This window comes from Trachypithecus francoisi, unplaced genomic scaffold, assembly GCF_009764315.1.
Source record: "Trachypithecus francoisi isolate TF-2019V2 unplaced genomic scaffold, Tfra_2.0 Lachesis_group2, whole genome shotgun sequence".
Taxonomy (NCBI): Eukaryota; Metazoa; Chordata; class Mammalia; order Primates; family Cercopithecidae; genus Trachypithecus; species Trachypithecus francoisi.
The window spans coordinates 1,308,329-1,326,267 of record NW_022681465.1 but is presented as its reverse complement, the minus strand read 5'-3'; the positions used below and the strand labels follow the sequence as shown (position 1 = coordinate 1,326,267).

At 46.4% G+C, this 17,939-nt stretch overlaps 1 protein-coding gene across 3 annotated transcripts in view; it reads left to right on the top strand.

Annotated features, from left to right (window-relative positions):
• LPCAT1 (lysophosphatidylcholine acyltransferase 1) overlaps positions 1 to 5,880 on the top strand; it is a 66,403-nt gene extending 60,523 nt beyond the window's left edge. For all 3 annotated transcript variants that reach the window (XM_033178728.1, XM_033178731.1, XM_033178729.1), the window contains 2 exons: positions 24 to 165; positions 3,466 to 5,880. In XM_033178728.1, coding sequence (XP_033034619.1) covers positions 24 to 165; positions 3,466 to 3,650 — 327 coding nt within the window. In that variant the 3' untranslated portion in view covers positions 3,651 to 5,880. The remainder of the gene's footprint in view (positions 1 to 23; positions 166 to 3,465) is intronic.
• The last annotated feature ends 12,059 nt before the right edge of the window (positions 5,881 to 17,939 follow it).

Genomic DNA, 17,939 nt, shown 5'->3' with positions numbered 1-17,939 from the left:
GTGACACCCAGCTTGCCTTGCAGATGTATGGAGCGCAGGAGGATGGCAGCGTCGGTGAAGGTGACCTGTCCTGCATCCTCAAGACCGCCCTGGGGGTGGCGGAGCTCACCGTGACCGACCTGTTCCGAGCCATTGACCAAGAGGAGAAGGGGAAGATCACATTCGGTGAGCCGGCAGGAGTGGGGTCGTGCCCGCGGCCCTTGGGCAGGGGCCGGGCAGTGTGGGTGGGGCGAGTCTCCGTGGGAGCCCAGGACGGAGTGGAGTCCTTGCCATGCCTCCATTCAGCAGGCTGCCCTGTGTATCACAGAAACCCCTGAGAAGGAAGGTTCTGGAGACCCGGCAAGGTTCGTAGGGAGCTTTCCAATCTGATTTGTTTTGGTGATTTATACAACCAAACTCCAAGCCCAGTTCCGACACTCTGAGCGTTCCGTGGCCTCAGGCCACGGTGCCTGGAGGTGGGGGATACCCGCACCCAGCCCTCGAGGCCACTGGCTGTGGCCTTTGTCACTGCTGGCGGGGGAGGGGTCTGTCAGGAGAGACGAGGAGGAGCACTGCAGACCACCGTGCCGCCCAGGGCGACTTCCTCCCGAGAAAACTCACCTGTCTGGACGTCTGATGAAGTGACTGGTAACACGGCCGTTTCCAGAGCACGAGCTGTCAGTGTCTGGGAAATGGCGGGTGATATTTTTAAATTGCTGTGCAAAATCCGCAAACCCGAGCCCGGAGCGCCTCCCTCTCCTGCAGTGTGAATGAGCCACGCTGCATCCACCCAGGGCTCCGAGGGCTGCAGGCTCTGGCCTCGTTCCTCACGGTGGATGCCGCTGAAGTGTGGCCTCAGAGCAAATGAGAAGACACGTGAGAGCGCTGCGTGCACAGTGTCTGCGTGGGGTCTGGAGGCAGAAGTGCAGATGTGTGCATTTGTTTCAGTATTGAGAGCGCCTATGTGTGTTTAGTTACCATGTGTGTGCACACGTGCGTGCTTTTAGTATTGAAAGTATGCATGTGTGTTTAGTTACCGTGTGTGTGCACACGTGCACACGTGCGTGCTTTTAGTATTGAAAGTTTGCATGTGTGTTTAGTTACCGTGTGTGTGCACACACGTGCGCACATGTGCGTGCTTTTAGTATTGAAAGTATGCATGTGTATTTAGTTACTGTGTGCACACGTGTGTGTGCACGCATGTGCGCGCTTGTTTCAGTATTGAAAGTATGCATGTTTATTGTGTGTGCACGCATGTGTGTGCATGTTTCCATTTTGAAAGCGTACATGTGTGTTTAGTTACCGTGTCTGTGTGCTTGTGCTTGTTTTGTGTGTGCGTGCATGTGTGTTTAGTTACTGTGCGTGTGTGTGCATGCGCTTGTTTTGTGTATGTGCGTGTGCATGTGTTTAGTTACCATGTGTGCACCTTTGTGTGTGTGTGCATGCATGCATGTTTAGTTACCGTGTGTGTATGTGCTTGTTTTGTGTGTGTGCATGCGTGTTTAGTTACCGTGTGTGCGTGTGCTTGTGTGTGTGCACGTGTTTGTGTGTGCATGTACTTTTGTGTCTGTGTGTGCGCACATGTGTTTAGTTACTGTGTGTGTGCATGTGCTTGTTTTGTGTGTGCACATGTGTGTTTAGTTACCCTGTGGGTGCGTGCACTTGTTTTGTGTGTGCTTGCGCACATGTGTGTTTAGTTACCGTATGTGCACTTGTTTTGTGTGTGTAGGGGTGCATGTGTGTTTAGTTACCGTATGTGCACTTGTTTTGTGTGTGCTTGCGCACATGTGTTTAGTTACCGTATGTGCACTTGTTTTGTGTGTGTAGGGGTGCATGTGTGTTTAGTTACCGTATGTGCACTTGTTTTGTGTGTGCTGCGCACATGTGTGTTTAGTTACCGTATGTGCACTTGTTTTGTGTGTGTGTAGGGGTGCATGTGTGTTTAGTTACCGTATGTGCACTTGTTTTGTGTGTAGGGGTGCATGTGTGTTTAGTTACCGTATGTGCACTTGTTTTGTGTGTGCTTGCGCACATGTGTGTTTAGTTACCGTATGTGCACTTGTTTTGTGTGTGTAGGGGTGCATGTGTGTTTAGTTACCGTATGTGCACTTGTTTTGTGTGTGCTTGCGCACATGTGTGTTTAGTTACCGTATGTGCACTTGTTTTGTGTGTGTAAGGGTGCATGTGTGTTTAGTTACCGTATGTGCACTTGTTTTGTGTGTGTAGGGGTGCATGTGTGTTAGTTACCGTGTGTGCACTTGTTTTGTGTGTGTAGGGGTGCATGTGTGTTTAGTTACCGTATGTGCACTTGTTTTGTGTGTGTAGGGGTGCATGTGTGTTTAGTTACCGTGTGTGCACTTGTTTTGTGTGTGTAGGGGTGCATGTGTGTTTAGTTACCGTATGTGCACTTGTTTTGTGTGTGTAGGGGTGCATGTGTGTTTAGTTACCGTATGTGCACTTGTTTTGTGTGTGTAGGGGTGCATGTGTGTTTAGTTACCGTATGTGCACTTGTTTTGTGTGTGTAGGGGTGCATGTGTGTTTAGTTACCGTGTGTGCTCGCGTGCTTGTTTCAGTATGGAAAGCGCAGGTGTGTTTAGTTACTGTGTGTGTGTGCGCGCATGTGCGTGCTTGTTTTCTGTGTGTGTGTGCTCATGTGTGCGTTTGTTTCCATTTTGAAAGCGCACGTGTGTTTAGTTAATTGTGTGTGCGTGCGCTTGTGTGTGCACGCGTGTGTGTTTAGTTACTGTGTGTTTGCATGTGCACATGCGTGCACTTGTTTCAGTTTTGGAAGCATGCAATGCTCCTTGTGTGTTTGGGCTCTTTGATGTTTGTAGCGGGCAACGACCAGCTGCAGACAATTTCCAGTAACAACCATCCCTGGATTCCTCGCCGGGTGGCCAGGGTTCTGAGTGTTTCTGGAGCTGCCTAGCATGACCAGCCCCCTGCACCATCTTTCCAGCCCCGCCAGAAGCCTCCATGGGGCCATCGGTAGGAGCCGAGGGCGCTCACCCGAGAGCCAGGCACAGAGTGGCCAGGAAGTGCAGTCCGAGGCTCTGTGAGGACGGCTCCCTGCCTGCCGGTTCCTCCGGTGTGGGCGAGGGCACCCCCTCAGAGTGCCAGATCACTACCCAGACACTTGGTCATGTCCCTGAGCCAGCTCCTCTGGTTACAGTGCCTCAGAAGTGCTAAGTCCCCAGGATATATCTATCGAATTCAAAACCAGAAGCTTTCTGTAGGTTTTACGAAAAGCAGGAGTAGCTAGGAGGACACTCAGCCTGCCCTCGTTGTCAGGGTGACTTCGTACACTGCAAAGAAAATAAGCGCAAGTTCCTGTCTCCACCCTGCAAGCATCCATTTCACAGACGATTCTAACCCTCCCTGAAGGGCGTGAGGTGGACACCCACCAGGGCCCTGGGAAAAGAGCCTCCAAACCCTAGGCATTTGCTGCTCCCCAGTCCGTAACCACAGGGGCCTTTGTCTTTCCAGCTGACTTCCACAGGTTTGCAGAAATGTACCCTGACTTCGCAGAGGAATACCTGTACCCGGATCAGGCACATTTCGAAAGCTGTGCAGAGACCCCGCCTGCGCTGATCCCAAACGGCTTCTGTGCCGATTTCAGCCCGGAAAACTCGGACGCTGGGCGGAAGCCCGTTCGCAAGAAGCTGGATTAGGACCGAGGGTTGCGGAGAGACGCGGCCCCTCCCGCGTGGCCATCACCGCCATGAGCCTCTTTGCGAGTGACCTCTGGGCTCCGCTCCTCACTCCTGCTGTCCAGGCACTGTCTTCAGCCCGAGTTCCAAGGGCTTCGGGGGCTGTTTGTATCTTGTTCCTTTGTGAAGAGTCTCTGTTGCAGAACCGGTGCGTACTGTGCGAGAATCGGAGGGCGCGCACGCGGATCCCTCGCCTGGCTTGGACCCCGTGGGGTCAGGTTCCCTGCTGGGCGAGGGGCACCGGTGCCGCCCCGTGTTCTCCCACGGGGTCCTGACTTCGAGTCTCTGTCGCAGCCTCTTCCAGTGGCAGCGTGCACCGGGCGGGCCTCCGTGCACACTCAGCACGCGCCTACCACACGGAGCGTGCGCCTGCGTGTCGCTCTGGCACGAAACCTCTGTCTGCCTCTGTGGTTCCACAGCCTGGCAGAGCCGTCGCCTGAGTTTTCAGTGTTTCTACCTGTGTGCTGGAGCTCATGAGTATTTTATAAACTTCCACTTAGGTACTTCAGGAAACATGCAGCATTTTTTAAAAATGAACATTGTTTTTCTACTTCATTTTTCCTTTTAGGGTCAAAGGATATTTATTTATAGGCCTTTTTTTTTTAATATAGAATCTGAGGCTGTTTGGGCTTTGACTTAAATTTCCATCAGGCCTCTCTCCAGCAGGTCATCCCTCTCCTTCCGTTGGGTCCCCTGGGGAGGTGTGAACTCAAGGACCTAGCCCCAAAACACTTTTTCTGCTTTTCTGAATCCTTTTCCAGTCCTCTCTTTTTTATAAACGTTGGCAGTTCGGTGTTTTTGTTTCGGCATAACGTAATCCACTTCACTGTAGCCTAAACTCCAATCCGAAGTTGAATATTGTTCAAATGAGCAGGGCCCAAGCTGGAAGCTCAAGGCAGCCACCACCGTGCCGCTCCTCCCTTGCTCTCAGGCCAGGTCCCTGCTGGAAGCGGCTGCATCTTCCTCTCAGCCCTGGTTTCCATGGTGACTGGTATGACACAGCCGCCTGAGTGTGGCTGACCTTCCTGCAGAGAAGGGAGCCGCAGTCTTTTGCTTGTGGAAGGAGACGCTGAGCCATGCGGTGCGGAGGGTGACGAGGATGTCTGGTGACAGCTGCGCGGACACCACTCCTCTTTGCAGCACTGCCTCCCAGCGCCAGGGTCGCAGGCATATCCCACTGAGAGCAGGGGTCCTGCCCCATCTTAGAGTCAAAGGCAGAGGGACTTCCAGGCCCTGGGAAGGGGGTATTTTGGTGTCACCTGAAGTCCCCATGATGTCACCTTGTTTCATCATTTTTTATGACATAATTAGAAACCCGTCCTTCAAGCACAATAATCATCACAGACTTTAGTTTGCTTCCTAAAGCAAAGGCTCCGGGTTTATTTGAAAATTTTTTTTGATTTCTGAAATGAATTGATTTTTATATTTGGGGCATCTCTATAGAAAGTGACCACCAAGGCCAGTAAGTACAGGAAAAATGTTTACTAACTTCCTCAGAGATTCGTGATACACGTTTCTCCACTGACAGACATTTAAAAACAAACAACCTTCAGCTCTGTTTCAATCAATCACCTCGACTTGTTTCTAGCATGGACACTGCCAGCAGGACAGACAGGGACGGAGTAAACCGAAGTCAATTTCAGGGCTCTCGGTGTGTTGGACACAGAAGAAATTCTAGTGCAGCCTTTGGTAGCTAACAGTCATTGATTTTATAATTGGAGAATGCGTAAAGATTCCTTTTTCAAGGAGAAGAGCCTGCAAATGGCCAATGAAGGAGGTAAATAAACTAAGATATTCTGAGGGAGGGACCCAGGCCGTCTCCCTTCTGCACGTCTGCAGATGAAGGGTTTTTTTGAATGAAATGCCACTGTGCATTTTCAGAAAAAAATCTCTGATAAACAGACTTTGAATGGATGTTTGTTCCTCCTGATTCTCTTTTCTCTTTGTGGTGACTTAGAGTTGGCGGGTATTCAGAACTGTGAATGTACATAGCATTGAGTTAAATCCCTCGTGCATGAGACGGGACGCAGTGGGCCCCCTGGTGGCCTGGGAGCCAGACCCATGGGCAGGCGGGGCATGGGCCCTGGCCTGCAGGGACCTGCTGAGGTGTGAGGGCAGAAGGAGGGTCGCCACGAAGGAACTTGGGATTTTCAGTGGAATAAATAAAACGTAAAGTCTTCTATACTTGGGAGTGATGTTGTTTTGTGTGGTTTTTTATTAAAAAGACAACAACAGGCTTTGTGAGAGGAGAGCCAATCCAGATGAGACTTTCTTAATGTGGTTCTAGCATGTTTGGAAAACACAAGAATTGAAATTCTATAGAAAAAGCTGTCTTGGTGGCAAAGGGATGCTCTGGAGTGTTTTGGTATTTTGTGGACAGTAGCAGACATTTTAGAGTTGAAACGTGGATGGCTGTCTGCCTGCCTGGTGGGTTGACTTACGTAATTTCTCAGTTGTAAGCACATGCACCTTAAGCATGTTTTGTCAAGCAAAGAGGAAAATGGATCCGGCACTGAGTCCTACTGAATCAGTAAAAGGTTTGGAAATAGAGGTTAAAGACGGAGTTCACCTGTTACACTCCCCAAAACTGCATGTGAAGAATCAAGATTGTGTCTCCACCAGCATCAAGTATGGAAGAAAACTTAAGGAGCAAAGCCTGCAAACGGCCAATTTGCAGGCCTTTCTCCTTTTTAATACTTTGAAAAACTAAGTTTCAAAGTTCACCATCCACCACTACTCATTTCCCTGTGTACAATTATGGGGGATACTGAGAGGGTGAAAAAGGAATCGTTCTGTTGTTCAGGAAGGTAAGTTTCAGACGTGGGCTACCAGTGAGCTGTGCAGTCTGACCTCACTCAGTGAGAGAATATGCACCAAAATGACATTATTTCAAGCAACAGCAATTTTTACTTCTTCATGCTGGTATGCATTTGCCATTTTTAATAAATGAATACTGCCTTTGAAATTGATTAAATATGTCCAAGTTTTAAGTAAAGCAAGGGTTAAAACAAAGACTAGATCTGCACATCTCACTTCAGTGCTGGACGGGGCAGCCGCTGCTAAGATGCAGCTGGCGTGAGACCAAGGAGGAGGAGTGTGGCTCCAGGCGCAGGCTGTGGGCAGGGTGGCCATGCCTGGCGTGTGCACACAGGGAGGTGCACAGCAGGGTAACTCGTGTGGTTTGGGGCACATGTGTTTGTCATCGGACATGCTCTGCTTCTGTGTGTTCAGTTCTCCTCCACCCAGCATTGGAGCCAGGAGAAATGAAGGTGGGGCCCTCAGAAAAAGCGAACCCACCCCTGGTGTTCACGCAAGAGTTGACACAGCTGCACCTGCTGTGCCAGAGACTCCATCAGAACCAGGGCAGAGAGAATGGGCTCGTCTTCCTGGCCAGCTGCTGTTGCTGCCGTGTGTGTGCTGATCCTAACCAGAAGCTGGCTGGGAGGGGAGGCCCCCTAGGCCACGAAGCAGAGCTTGGGATGTGGGAAGTGGGGCTGAGGGCAAACGGGGTAGTGAAGAACCAGCACTGCCCACACACAGCTGTTCCGTGTCCACAGGTAAGCCACACACTCGGACATGTCCCGACAGTGCTGTACTCACCACCCAACACAGGTGCTTTTACCTTCCCCAGAAACAGTAAAGACCCAGGAGTCTTCCTCGCCATCTCTGGGGGACTCCGGTTCTCTGGTACAGCCGTAAACCCGTCTGGATGTTCTCTGACATGAAAATCTAAGTTTCAAAGTTCACCATCTGCCACCACTAATATTCCCTGTGTAAAATAGTGGGGATACTGAGAAGTGGATAAAGGAGTAATCAATTAAATGGCATGCGTGCCCCCAGGCTCACGTGCACATACACATGCACAACACATGTTCACATCCACACATGCTCACGCAGTCATACATGCTCACATGCACTCATGCTGATGCTCACACATGTACATGCATGCTCACGAACACATTCACATGCACACGTTCGTAGACACATTCACGTGCACATGTTCATAGACACATTCACATGCATGCACATGCTCCCACTAATGCACACACACATATGCTTCCACACGTGCTCACACATGCATGCACACCAAGCAAAGGACATGTGAGGCATGAGGACAGCCTGCATGCCCGCTACTGTCCTCATGCTGTGGCTAGCTGTGAGGCTAGCCTTCTTCCTTCTTCCACTATCCATTCCACGTTTTCTTGACCCTAAGCAGTACTTGGGATGGTCAGGGGTCTTTACCCAGTGAGAGGACTCAAATTTTCATTTCAGTGTGTCTGAAGCAGTTGTCGTCTTGCCTTTGTTAGTCACAGTATTAGTCGTAAAAACACTGAGAAGTACCTAGAGAATCCACTGAGCTCCAAGATAGCCCTTTCACTGGCGTTAGCCATCCCCACTGAGACAGCACGCTTTTCTTGAACTATTAGCTAAGTGGTATGAGCCACCCCAAATAGCTCATGACCGTCTGAACTTTCAGTGCAGCAGATGGATCGCTGAGGTCCCAGGTGAGAGCATTCCAGCCTTGGGAACTAGGACCTTGAAAGCAAAAGGGCCCAGCGTCACAGACAAGAAAAGCAAAATTATGTGAATGGGTTTATCAGCCCACCTGGGATCATTGATGCTGCAGTAACAAATGTAAGCCAATAAAATGTAAGGGTAAGCTAAATAGATGTGGTCCTCACCCGTCTCTCCCAGGCAGGTCAGCTGCAGCTCTGCTCCACGTCACCATCTGCATCCAGCCCTGCACAGCAGCCCCTCCTGGGACTTGGCCAGTCAGATGACTTTGGGAAGAGAGCGGTGACGAGCCTGCCTAGATGGTAAATCTTATGCACAGATGCAAAATACAGCAGCCCCACTCCTGGTTCATTGGCCACAGTAAGCCACACGGCCACAGCTAGATTCAACAGCCAGGGATGCACAGTCCTGCAAGGGAGCCCCTCAAAGGAGGTGAAGGATCTTTTGAACAGCAGCACCAGCCACCCTGCAGTAAGTGCTGGATGTGGTGGTGAGCAGGGCTGGTCTTAATTCCACCCATTTGACATTACAGACATTATTCTGGCTATGAAATTGTGCCATGTCTTGGCCCACAGTTTGAGGCTCTATGTGTTCCATCTGGATGGCAGTCCAATGTTCTAGGGCACTGCCTCCCCATGGCCAGCACACCTGAAGTGTCAAGAAGTCATCCTCACGCTTTATCAGACTTGCCACCTCTGGGTGATGGGAAACGTAGGGATTCCAAGTGTGTACCTATTCCCCTGCTGCTTTTGCTGTCAAATAAATTCCTTAACAATGCAATAGGAGGTGGGCAATAGTGAGTCAGCCATTCATCAAGCCCACAGATGGCACTGGCAGAAACACTGACAGCAAAGACATATCCATATCTGGAATAAGGGAAACAAACCAGGAGATATTCCCCTCAGTGATGGAAGAGTCCGGTGGGATCAGCCTGCCTCCAGGGGGCTGCTAGTCCCCTTCCCAGGAATGGTACCTGCAGCTAAGTACGGGACCCTGCTTCCGACACGCTGGGAGTCCAGTGATAACTGCCTCGGCCTAGGCTGCTGTTGACGGGTCAGCTGTGTTGTTGATCCACACTTATCTCCACCCATTTCCAGTGCCAGTTTGTCCAATGGTTCTATGAGGTAAACACTGGATGGGCTGGGAAAGAGGCAGACTGACATCCACTGCCTGTGTCATACCCTGGTGGAGACTATAGTCGATTAGACCCAACAAGAGAAAATATTAGTGAACCTGAAAATACAGCTATGTGTGATCCCAGTGATGTACAGGGAGAAGCAGATGGAAAGAAATGGCACACGTGGCCATGGAATAATGCCACAAGGCCCATCCTGTGTGACTGGAGCCCTAGGAAGGAGGGGGATAGGACAGAAATAATGATGAAATAATGGCCAGAATTTTTTTCCAAATCTATAAACTAAGATACTCAGGAAGCTCAGTAAGCACCCAGCAGAAAAAATACAACAAAAACACAGTGAGGCACACATCACAAACTGCTGAAAGCCACTGAAAAGGAGAAAATCTTAAAAGCAGCTGGAGAAAAACAACATACTCTCAAGGAACAGAGATAAGAATGACGGTCGACTTCTCCACAGAAACGATGCCACCCAGGTGACTGATGACATCTTCAAAGAGACTAAAGGCGAATGCAGTCACCCTAGAATTCTGTGTTCCATGAAACTTCTTTTAAAAATCAAGGCATAATACAGACATTTTGAAATCAGCAAAAGCTGAAATACTTCATTGCCAGCAGTTCATAATGACCAACAATGTTCAGAGTTCTACGGGCGGAAATATGAGAATACCATGCAGAAATTTGGCATTTGAAGGTAGATTGTGGTAAGTTAAAAATACACCTAGTGGCTGCGCATGGTGGCTCATGCCTGTAATCCCAGCACTTTGGGAGGCTGAAGTGGATGGATCACCTGAGGTCAGGAGACCTTGTGGCAAACATGGTAAAACCCCATCTCTACTAAAAATATGAAAACTAGCCGGGCATGATGGTGGGTGCCTGTAATCCCAGCTACTCGAGAGGCTGACGTGGGAGAATCTCTTGAACCCTGGAGGTGGAGGTTGCAGTGAGCTGATATCGCACCACTGCATTCCAGCCTGAGGTGACAGAGCAAAACTTCATCTCAAAAAAAAAAAAAAAAAAAGAAAAGAAAAAACCACATAGTAAGACCCTCCCCCCATAGAAAACAGGACCAAAGAAGTATGACTAATATAAATGTAAATTTTACCCAAACTAAGAAGGAAGGTGAGAGGGAATGAACAAAGGACAGAGAATATAAATATACAACAAATAGCAAAATGGTAAATTTAAATCCAATCATGTTAGTAGTTACATTAAGTATAGACTAAAAACTCCTAAATGACATTTGTTGGACTAAATAAAAAATAAAATACCTAATTATATGCTGTTTAAATATAGATTGAAAGTAAAAGAATAGGCTGGTCACAGTGGCTCATGCCTGTAATCCCAGCACTTTGGGAGGCCGAGGCAGGTGGATCATTTGAGGTCAGGAGCTCAAGACCAGCCTGTCCAATTGGTGAAACCCCATCTCTAGTAAAAATGCAAAAAAAATTAGCTGGACATGGTGGCACATGCCTGTAGTCCCAGCTACTTGGGAGGCTAAGGCAGGAGAATCACGTGAACCCTGAAGGCAGAGGTTGCAGTGAGCTGAGATCGCACCACTGCACTCCAGCCTGGGTGGCAGAGCAAGACTCTGTCTCATTAAAAAATGAAAAGGTAAGAAAGTAAAAGAATAGGAAATATATTTATAACATGCAAACAGAACCTTAAGAAAGTTTATTTGACAAGATTGTCATACTAAGCGTACTTTAAAGACTAGGAGAATTAGCAGAGTTAAAGGCAGACATTTCATGATGATAAAAGTTCAATTCAACTGGAAGACACAGTGCTTAAAAGTGCATGTATCTAATCACATAGTTTAAATATATTAAGCATCAATGACAGGATTTAAAGGAAAAATAAATCTGCAAAAATAGTTGGAGATTTTAACATCGATCTCTTAGTAACTGATATAACCATCAGGGAAAAATGTAGTTGTGTAGAAAGACAGCTCTATTCATCAAATGATGTGCCATTTCAAGTGCACATGAAGCAGTTGACAAAATAGACCATATGCTTGACCACAGTTAAATTTCAAGATGTTTAAACAACACAGAGTATGTTCTCTCATCTAAATGAAGCTAAATGTCATGAATTCTGCCCATATTCCCCAGGGCAGAACTGAGCTACTTGGCCGAGAAGCTACAAGAGTAACTGGAAAACATTTGCTGAGGAAGGACAGCAGAAACAGCAATACTGATGAGGAGGCCACTGTCTGTCACGTGACACTGTCAAGGGCTGGCTAGGTGCAGATTAACTCCCTTAAATGTAAGAAAAGTGGATGGGGGCCCAACACAGTGGCTCATGCCTGTAATCCCAACACTTTGGGAGGCTGAGGCATGCAGATCACCTGAGGTTAGGAGTTCAAGACCAGTGTGGCCATCACAGTGAAACCCTGTCTCTACTAAAAATATGAAAATTAGCTGGGTGTGGTGGGGCACGCCTGTAATCCCAGGTACTCTGGAGGCTGAAGCAAGAGAATTGCCTGAACCCAGGAGGCGGAGGTTGCATTGAGCCGAGATCATACTACTGCACTCCAGCCTGGGCAACAGAGTAAGACTCCATCTCAAAGAAAAGAAAAGAAAAGTTAATGGGTCCACAATTTTTGCTTCCAGTCACAATGGAAGAGTAGAGACTGGATTTACCCTCCGTTGGGAAACCTGGTCATCAGGCAGGAAACTAAGATGGGCTTTGCCCCAGCAGGGAAGAAGCATCAGCCCTGAGTAAAGCACTGCTCTGGTCCTCCTGGACAAAGCTTAAAACTGAAACCTAAAAGAATGACCAAACTATAACAGGGACCTTACCAGTGGCCAAAGAAAAAGTTCCAGAATATTCTCATTAGTACAGTGTTATCCACAAACCAACAGGGTTAAATTGACAATGCTGGGCATCCACTGGAAATTAGCACAATGCAAAAAGGTGCGAAAATGTGACCTACAGTCAATAGAAACAGACCCAGAGACGACTCAAATGATAGAATTAGAGAGGCCTTGACAATCATAACTGTTACCTCATTCCAAGAGCTAGCCAAAGGCGAGACTGAACATGTTTAATAGAGACATGACAGATATTTTTTAAAAGACACAAATCCAAATTCTAGAGATGAAAACCACAATGTGTCAGATGCAAAATGCACTGGTTGGGATGAGGGGTGGATTTAACATCTCAGAAGAAAGGATACATAAACTTGAAGACATAGATGTTAGTGCAAACTGTTCAAAATGAAATAAAGAAAAAAGACAAAAAAAATGAACCAAGCATCAGAGAACTGTGGGACTTCAAGCCACCTAATATGCAAGCCATGGGAATCCTCAAAAAAGATCATGTCTAAACAAGGTCATTTTATGATAGCATCAGTTCACCAAAAGGACAAATGTTTATGTACCTAATAACAGAGCTTCATAATGAATTCAGCAAAAACTGACAGAACTGCAAGGAGACATACAGCAGTTCACACAATTATACTTGGAGATTTCAATACCTCTTTCCCAATAGTTGATAGAACAGATACACAGAAACGTTTAAGGATACAGAAGACTTCAAAAACAGTATGAACTAACAACCTATTTGATATTTATACAATAATTCACCCAATAATAGCAGAGTGCACATTCTTTTAAAATGCATGTGAAAAGCTTACCAAGATAGACCACAGTACAGACCATAAAATTCCCTTTAGGGATTCAGGTAATGTAAAGCATGTTCTCCAATGAAGAGGCAAATAAATTTGATACTGAAATGAAAAATACATTTGGCAAAAAATAAAGAAGCATATCCAGATAATCTTCTAATATTTGGAAACTAATCACATATCTAAATAACAATGGGTCAAAGAGGAAATCAAAAGGAAAATCAGAAAATATTTTGAACTGAATGAAAACAAAATGACATATCAAACCTTTCGGAATTTGGCTAAATCAAAACTTAGAAGAAAATCTAGACATGAAGCCTGCCTCAGAAAGGAATAATGATGAAAAATTGATGGCAGCCTCCACCCAAAGAAATCCCATATGGGACTTTGGAAGAAATTGAAAAGTTTATTCCAAAATTCATATGAAAAAGCACAGGACCTAGAATACACAAAACAACTTTGAAAACGAACAAAGTTGTCTGACTTACATTACCTGATTAAAAAATGTATTACAAAAGGACCATAATGAAGATAGTGCTACTTTAATCTCCTCAGGCTGCCACAACAAAATATCCAGATACGGGGAATTAACAGCAGACGTTTGTTTCTCACAGTTCTGGAGACTGGAGATCCAACATCAAGGCGCCCGCTGATTCGGTTCCTGGTGAGGCCTCTCTTCCTGGCTTGCAGACGGCCACCTTCTTACTCTATCTTCACATGGCAGAAAGTGAAAGAGAGAGAGCTTCCTCTTCTTATAAGGTCCCAGTCCTCCTGGGTTACGACTCCATCCTTACAATTTAAGGTAACCTAATCGCCTCCTAAAGACCTTATCTCCAGATAAAGTCACCTTGCAGGGGTTATGGGTTTAACCTATGAATTTGGGAGTACACCATTCAGTCCACAGCAAGTGTGGTATCAGCATCAAAATGGATTAACAGATCATAAAACAATGAGCCCAGAAATAAACCCACACACATACACACAACTGACTTTTCAACAAAGGTGCAAAAGCAACTCAGCGGGGAAAGGGCTGCCTTCAACAAACCACTGGAACAACTGGCTCTTCAGAGGTAAAGTGGTGATCTTCAATTGGTGTCTTACACCAAGCTAGTTTAGAATGCATTCTAGGCCGGGCACGGTGGCTCAAGCCTGTAATCCCAGCACTTTGGGAGGCCGAGATGGGCGGATCACAAGGTCAGGAGATCGAGACCATCCTGGCTAACATGGTGAAACCCCGTCTCTAGTAAAAAAATACAAAAAACTAGCCAGGTGAGGTGGCGGGCGCCTGTAGTCCCAGCTACTCGGGAGGCTGAGGCAGGAGAATGGCGGGAACCCGGGAGGCGGAGCTTGCAGTGAGCCAAGATGGCGCCAATCACTTCAGCCTGGGCGACGAAGCGAGACTCCGTCTCAAAAAAAAAAAAAAAAAAAAGCATTCTATGTGTAAATATGCAATCAATAATTTTAAAAATTTTAGAGGAAAACTTAGGAGAAAATCTTTGTGATCATGAATTAGGTAAAGATTTCTTAAATACAATACTAAAAGCAGGATTTGTGAAAGAAAAATGGATAAATTAGACTTCATCAAAATTAACAACTCTTCTCTTTGAAAGAATCTATTAAGAGAACGAAAAGACAGTCCAAGACTAGGAAAAATATTCGCAAAGTACCTGTCTCATAAGGGATTGGCATCCAGAATAGTAAAGAACTCTCAAAACTCAATTAAACAACCCAAAGGTGCAAAAGATTTGAACAGACACTCGACACGAAGTGGCACTGATGCAGCTAACACATGAGAAATTGCTCAAAGATCATGCTCATTAGAGGAGTACAGGAGATATTACTGTAAACATATTAGGATGTCTAAAATTTAAAAGACTGACTATACTAAGTATTCATTAGAATATGAAGTAACTAAAATTTTCATACACTGTTCATGGAAATATAAAATGATACCACTACTTTGCAAAAGAATTTAACAGTTTTAAAAAAATAGTTAAACATCTATCTACCAAGTCATTCCACAACTAAGTACTTCTTACCTACCCCAAAGTAGTGAGAGCCTATGTTCAGACAAAGACTTGCACACAAATGTTCATAGTAGCTTTATTTGTAACAGCCAGATGTCCATCAACAGGCAGATGGAATAACCAAGTACATCATATCCCATATCCACACACTGGATACTACAAATAAATAAAAGGGAATTCGCTGCCAATGCAATGATGTGGATTCTTCTCAAATACAATGAATGCAAGAGAACAGACCCAGAAAACAGTACTCACTGTATAATCCTATTTATATAAAATTCTATTAAAAACACATTGTTCTATAATCATAGAAAACAAATTATCCCAGCATTTTGGGAGGCCACGGTGGGCTTATCACTTGAGGTCGGGAGTTCAAGACCAGCCTGGTCAACATAGTGAAACCCTGTCTCTACTAAAAATACAAATATTAGCTGGGTGTGGTGGTGGGCATCTGTAATCCCAGCTACTTGGGAGGCTGAGGCAGGAGAATCACTTGAACTGAGGAGGCAGAGGCTGCAGTGAGCTGGGATTGCGCCACCGCACTCCAGCCTAGGTGACAGTGTGACACTCCATCTCAAAAAAAAAAAAAAAAAAAAAAAAGAGCAAATCAGTGGTTGCCTGGGGATGGGGCAAGGTAAAGAGACACGGAGCAAAGTCAATGAGTGATGAGCACCACCATCATCTTGCATGTGATCGCATTGCCATGACCCCATCAGTCTCTCACCAAATCGTACACTTGGAATATTGCGTATCCATTACACCTCAGTAAGGCTGTTTTTAAAAAGACACCAATGCCAAGATAATTACAGAAAAAAGTCCAATTAGTTTTGTTAGGATGGCAGAATCGTGCAAAGTATCTCCTAGGTCCTCCAATGTTGTTCTTTTTCAAGATTCTTTTGACTACTCTAGGTCACCTGCATCTCCAAACACATTTTAGAACCAGTTGGTTCATTTCTTCAAAAAACCAAGTTACGATTTTGATTGAGATAGCATTGAATCTGTATGTCAACTTATGGAGGACTGGCATCTCATCAATATTGAGCCTTACAGTCAAACATGGACACCCCTCTGCTAGTCTAGGTTTTTAAAAGTTTCTCATAGCAATAGATTCTAGGTTTTTGGTGCACAAGTCTCAGATATGTTTTATCCCCAAGCATTTTGTTTCGGATGCTATTGTAAATGAAATTATTTTAGGTTTCATTTTACAATTGTTTGCTGCCAATACATAGAAAGAGAATTGATTTTTTTTTTTTTTTTTTTTTGAGACGGAGTCTTGCTCTGTCCCCCAGGCTGGAGTGCAGTGGCCGGATCTCAGCTCACTGCAAGCTCCGCCTCCCGGGTTTATGCCATTCTCCTGCCTCAGCCTCCCGAGTAGCTGGGACTACAGGCGCTCACCACCTCGCCTGGCTAGATTTTTATATTTTTTAGTAGAGACGGGGTTTCGCCATGTTAGCCAGGATGGTCTCGATCCCCTGACCTCGTGATCTGCCCGCCTTGGCCTCCCAAAGTGCTGGGATTACAGGCGTGAGCCACCACGCCTGGCTAGAATTGATTTTTATCAGCTCCCACGGCCTTGCTAAATTCATTTATAAATTCTAGTAGGTTTTTTGTAAATTCCTTAAGATTGTCTACAAACATGAAATCTACCAAGAAAATCTTGTCATCAATATTTCAATTTTCTTTGAAGTCCCCTACTCTGTAGCCAAGCCATTTGCCACCGCCTATGACTACATTTAGGGCCATCCTCCGGCCATCCTTCCTTGGCTAAATGACGAACCTGACGCATGGTTTGAATATGTGTCCACTGGGAAGCTTTCTTTCACTGGTCTTTCACAGAAGGCCACGATGACACAACCTTTCACTTTCAGCTGGGGGCAGTATGTTGTGTACAGACACATGTAATCCAGGCCCCAATGCATGCATTTCCTCTGTTCAATGTCATAAGAAACTCTCATGTAGCCAGAGGTCTGGGTTAAGGAAGGGGTCTCAACGCAGCAAGAGTGGGTGCTTGTTTGTGGAATTTACCGTGCCTTCCAGACCTGTTCAAGCCTTGTGTCGTAAACATTCCACCTGATGACGGCAGGATGCTGTCTGCACAACCTCTGTGGGTCCGATAACAAATAGCTTCTGCCGGGCCACTCCGCTGCTATGGTGACAGAGCTCCCCGAGTTTCTGCTGTGGCTCAGGGGCGCTCTTATTCCAAAGGAGAAGACGTATTTTCAGGAGAGAGTTCAGCTCTTACTCAACTGCCTACAACATCTCCATCTGCCACGGACCCTCCAAGCCCCACTGGTTCTGCAGATCAGTGTTTCTCAAAGTGTGGTTCCTGGGCCAGCAGCGTCAGCATCGCCTGAGAACTTTCTAGAAACGCAAGTCCTCAGGTCCCGCCTCAGACCTACTGAACCTGCGACTCTGAGGACGGAGCGAGGTGATCTGTGCCTCCCGTGCATGGAAAGGTTTATGTAGGTGAGTCTGATGCCGGCCAAAGTCTGAGAACAACACCGGATTGTGTGGCCTCCCGGGACAGCAGCAGAACCTTTCTTACTCTGGGCCCTACTCGAAACCAAACGCTTTATGAATAGCACACAAAACGGGCCAGAGAAGCATCCCTGAGTGTCTTGTACCTTGCCTGGCAAATGCGAAGAGCCTCACCAGGTACGACGCTTCTTTCTTAGGGGCAGGCTTGCCGGAGGCAGCATGTGTTCTTCACTTTGGATATATATTTTGACCAATCAGACCAATGGACCCACAGAAACTTCACCAAGGTGGCAGGCTTTGAAAATGTGCTATTTTTTCTTTCAATTTTTAGCAAGCATGTGTCTTACCAAGGCATCTTGGCATTTTTCATTTTTTGCTCCCCAGCCTGATGTCACCAGTGTGGCAGACCACTGTGACATACTGTGCAGTAGCAAGACCATTAAGATGTCTGTGATTAAAACCAGCAG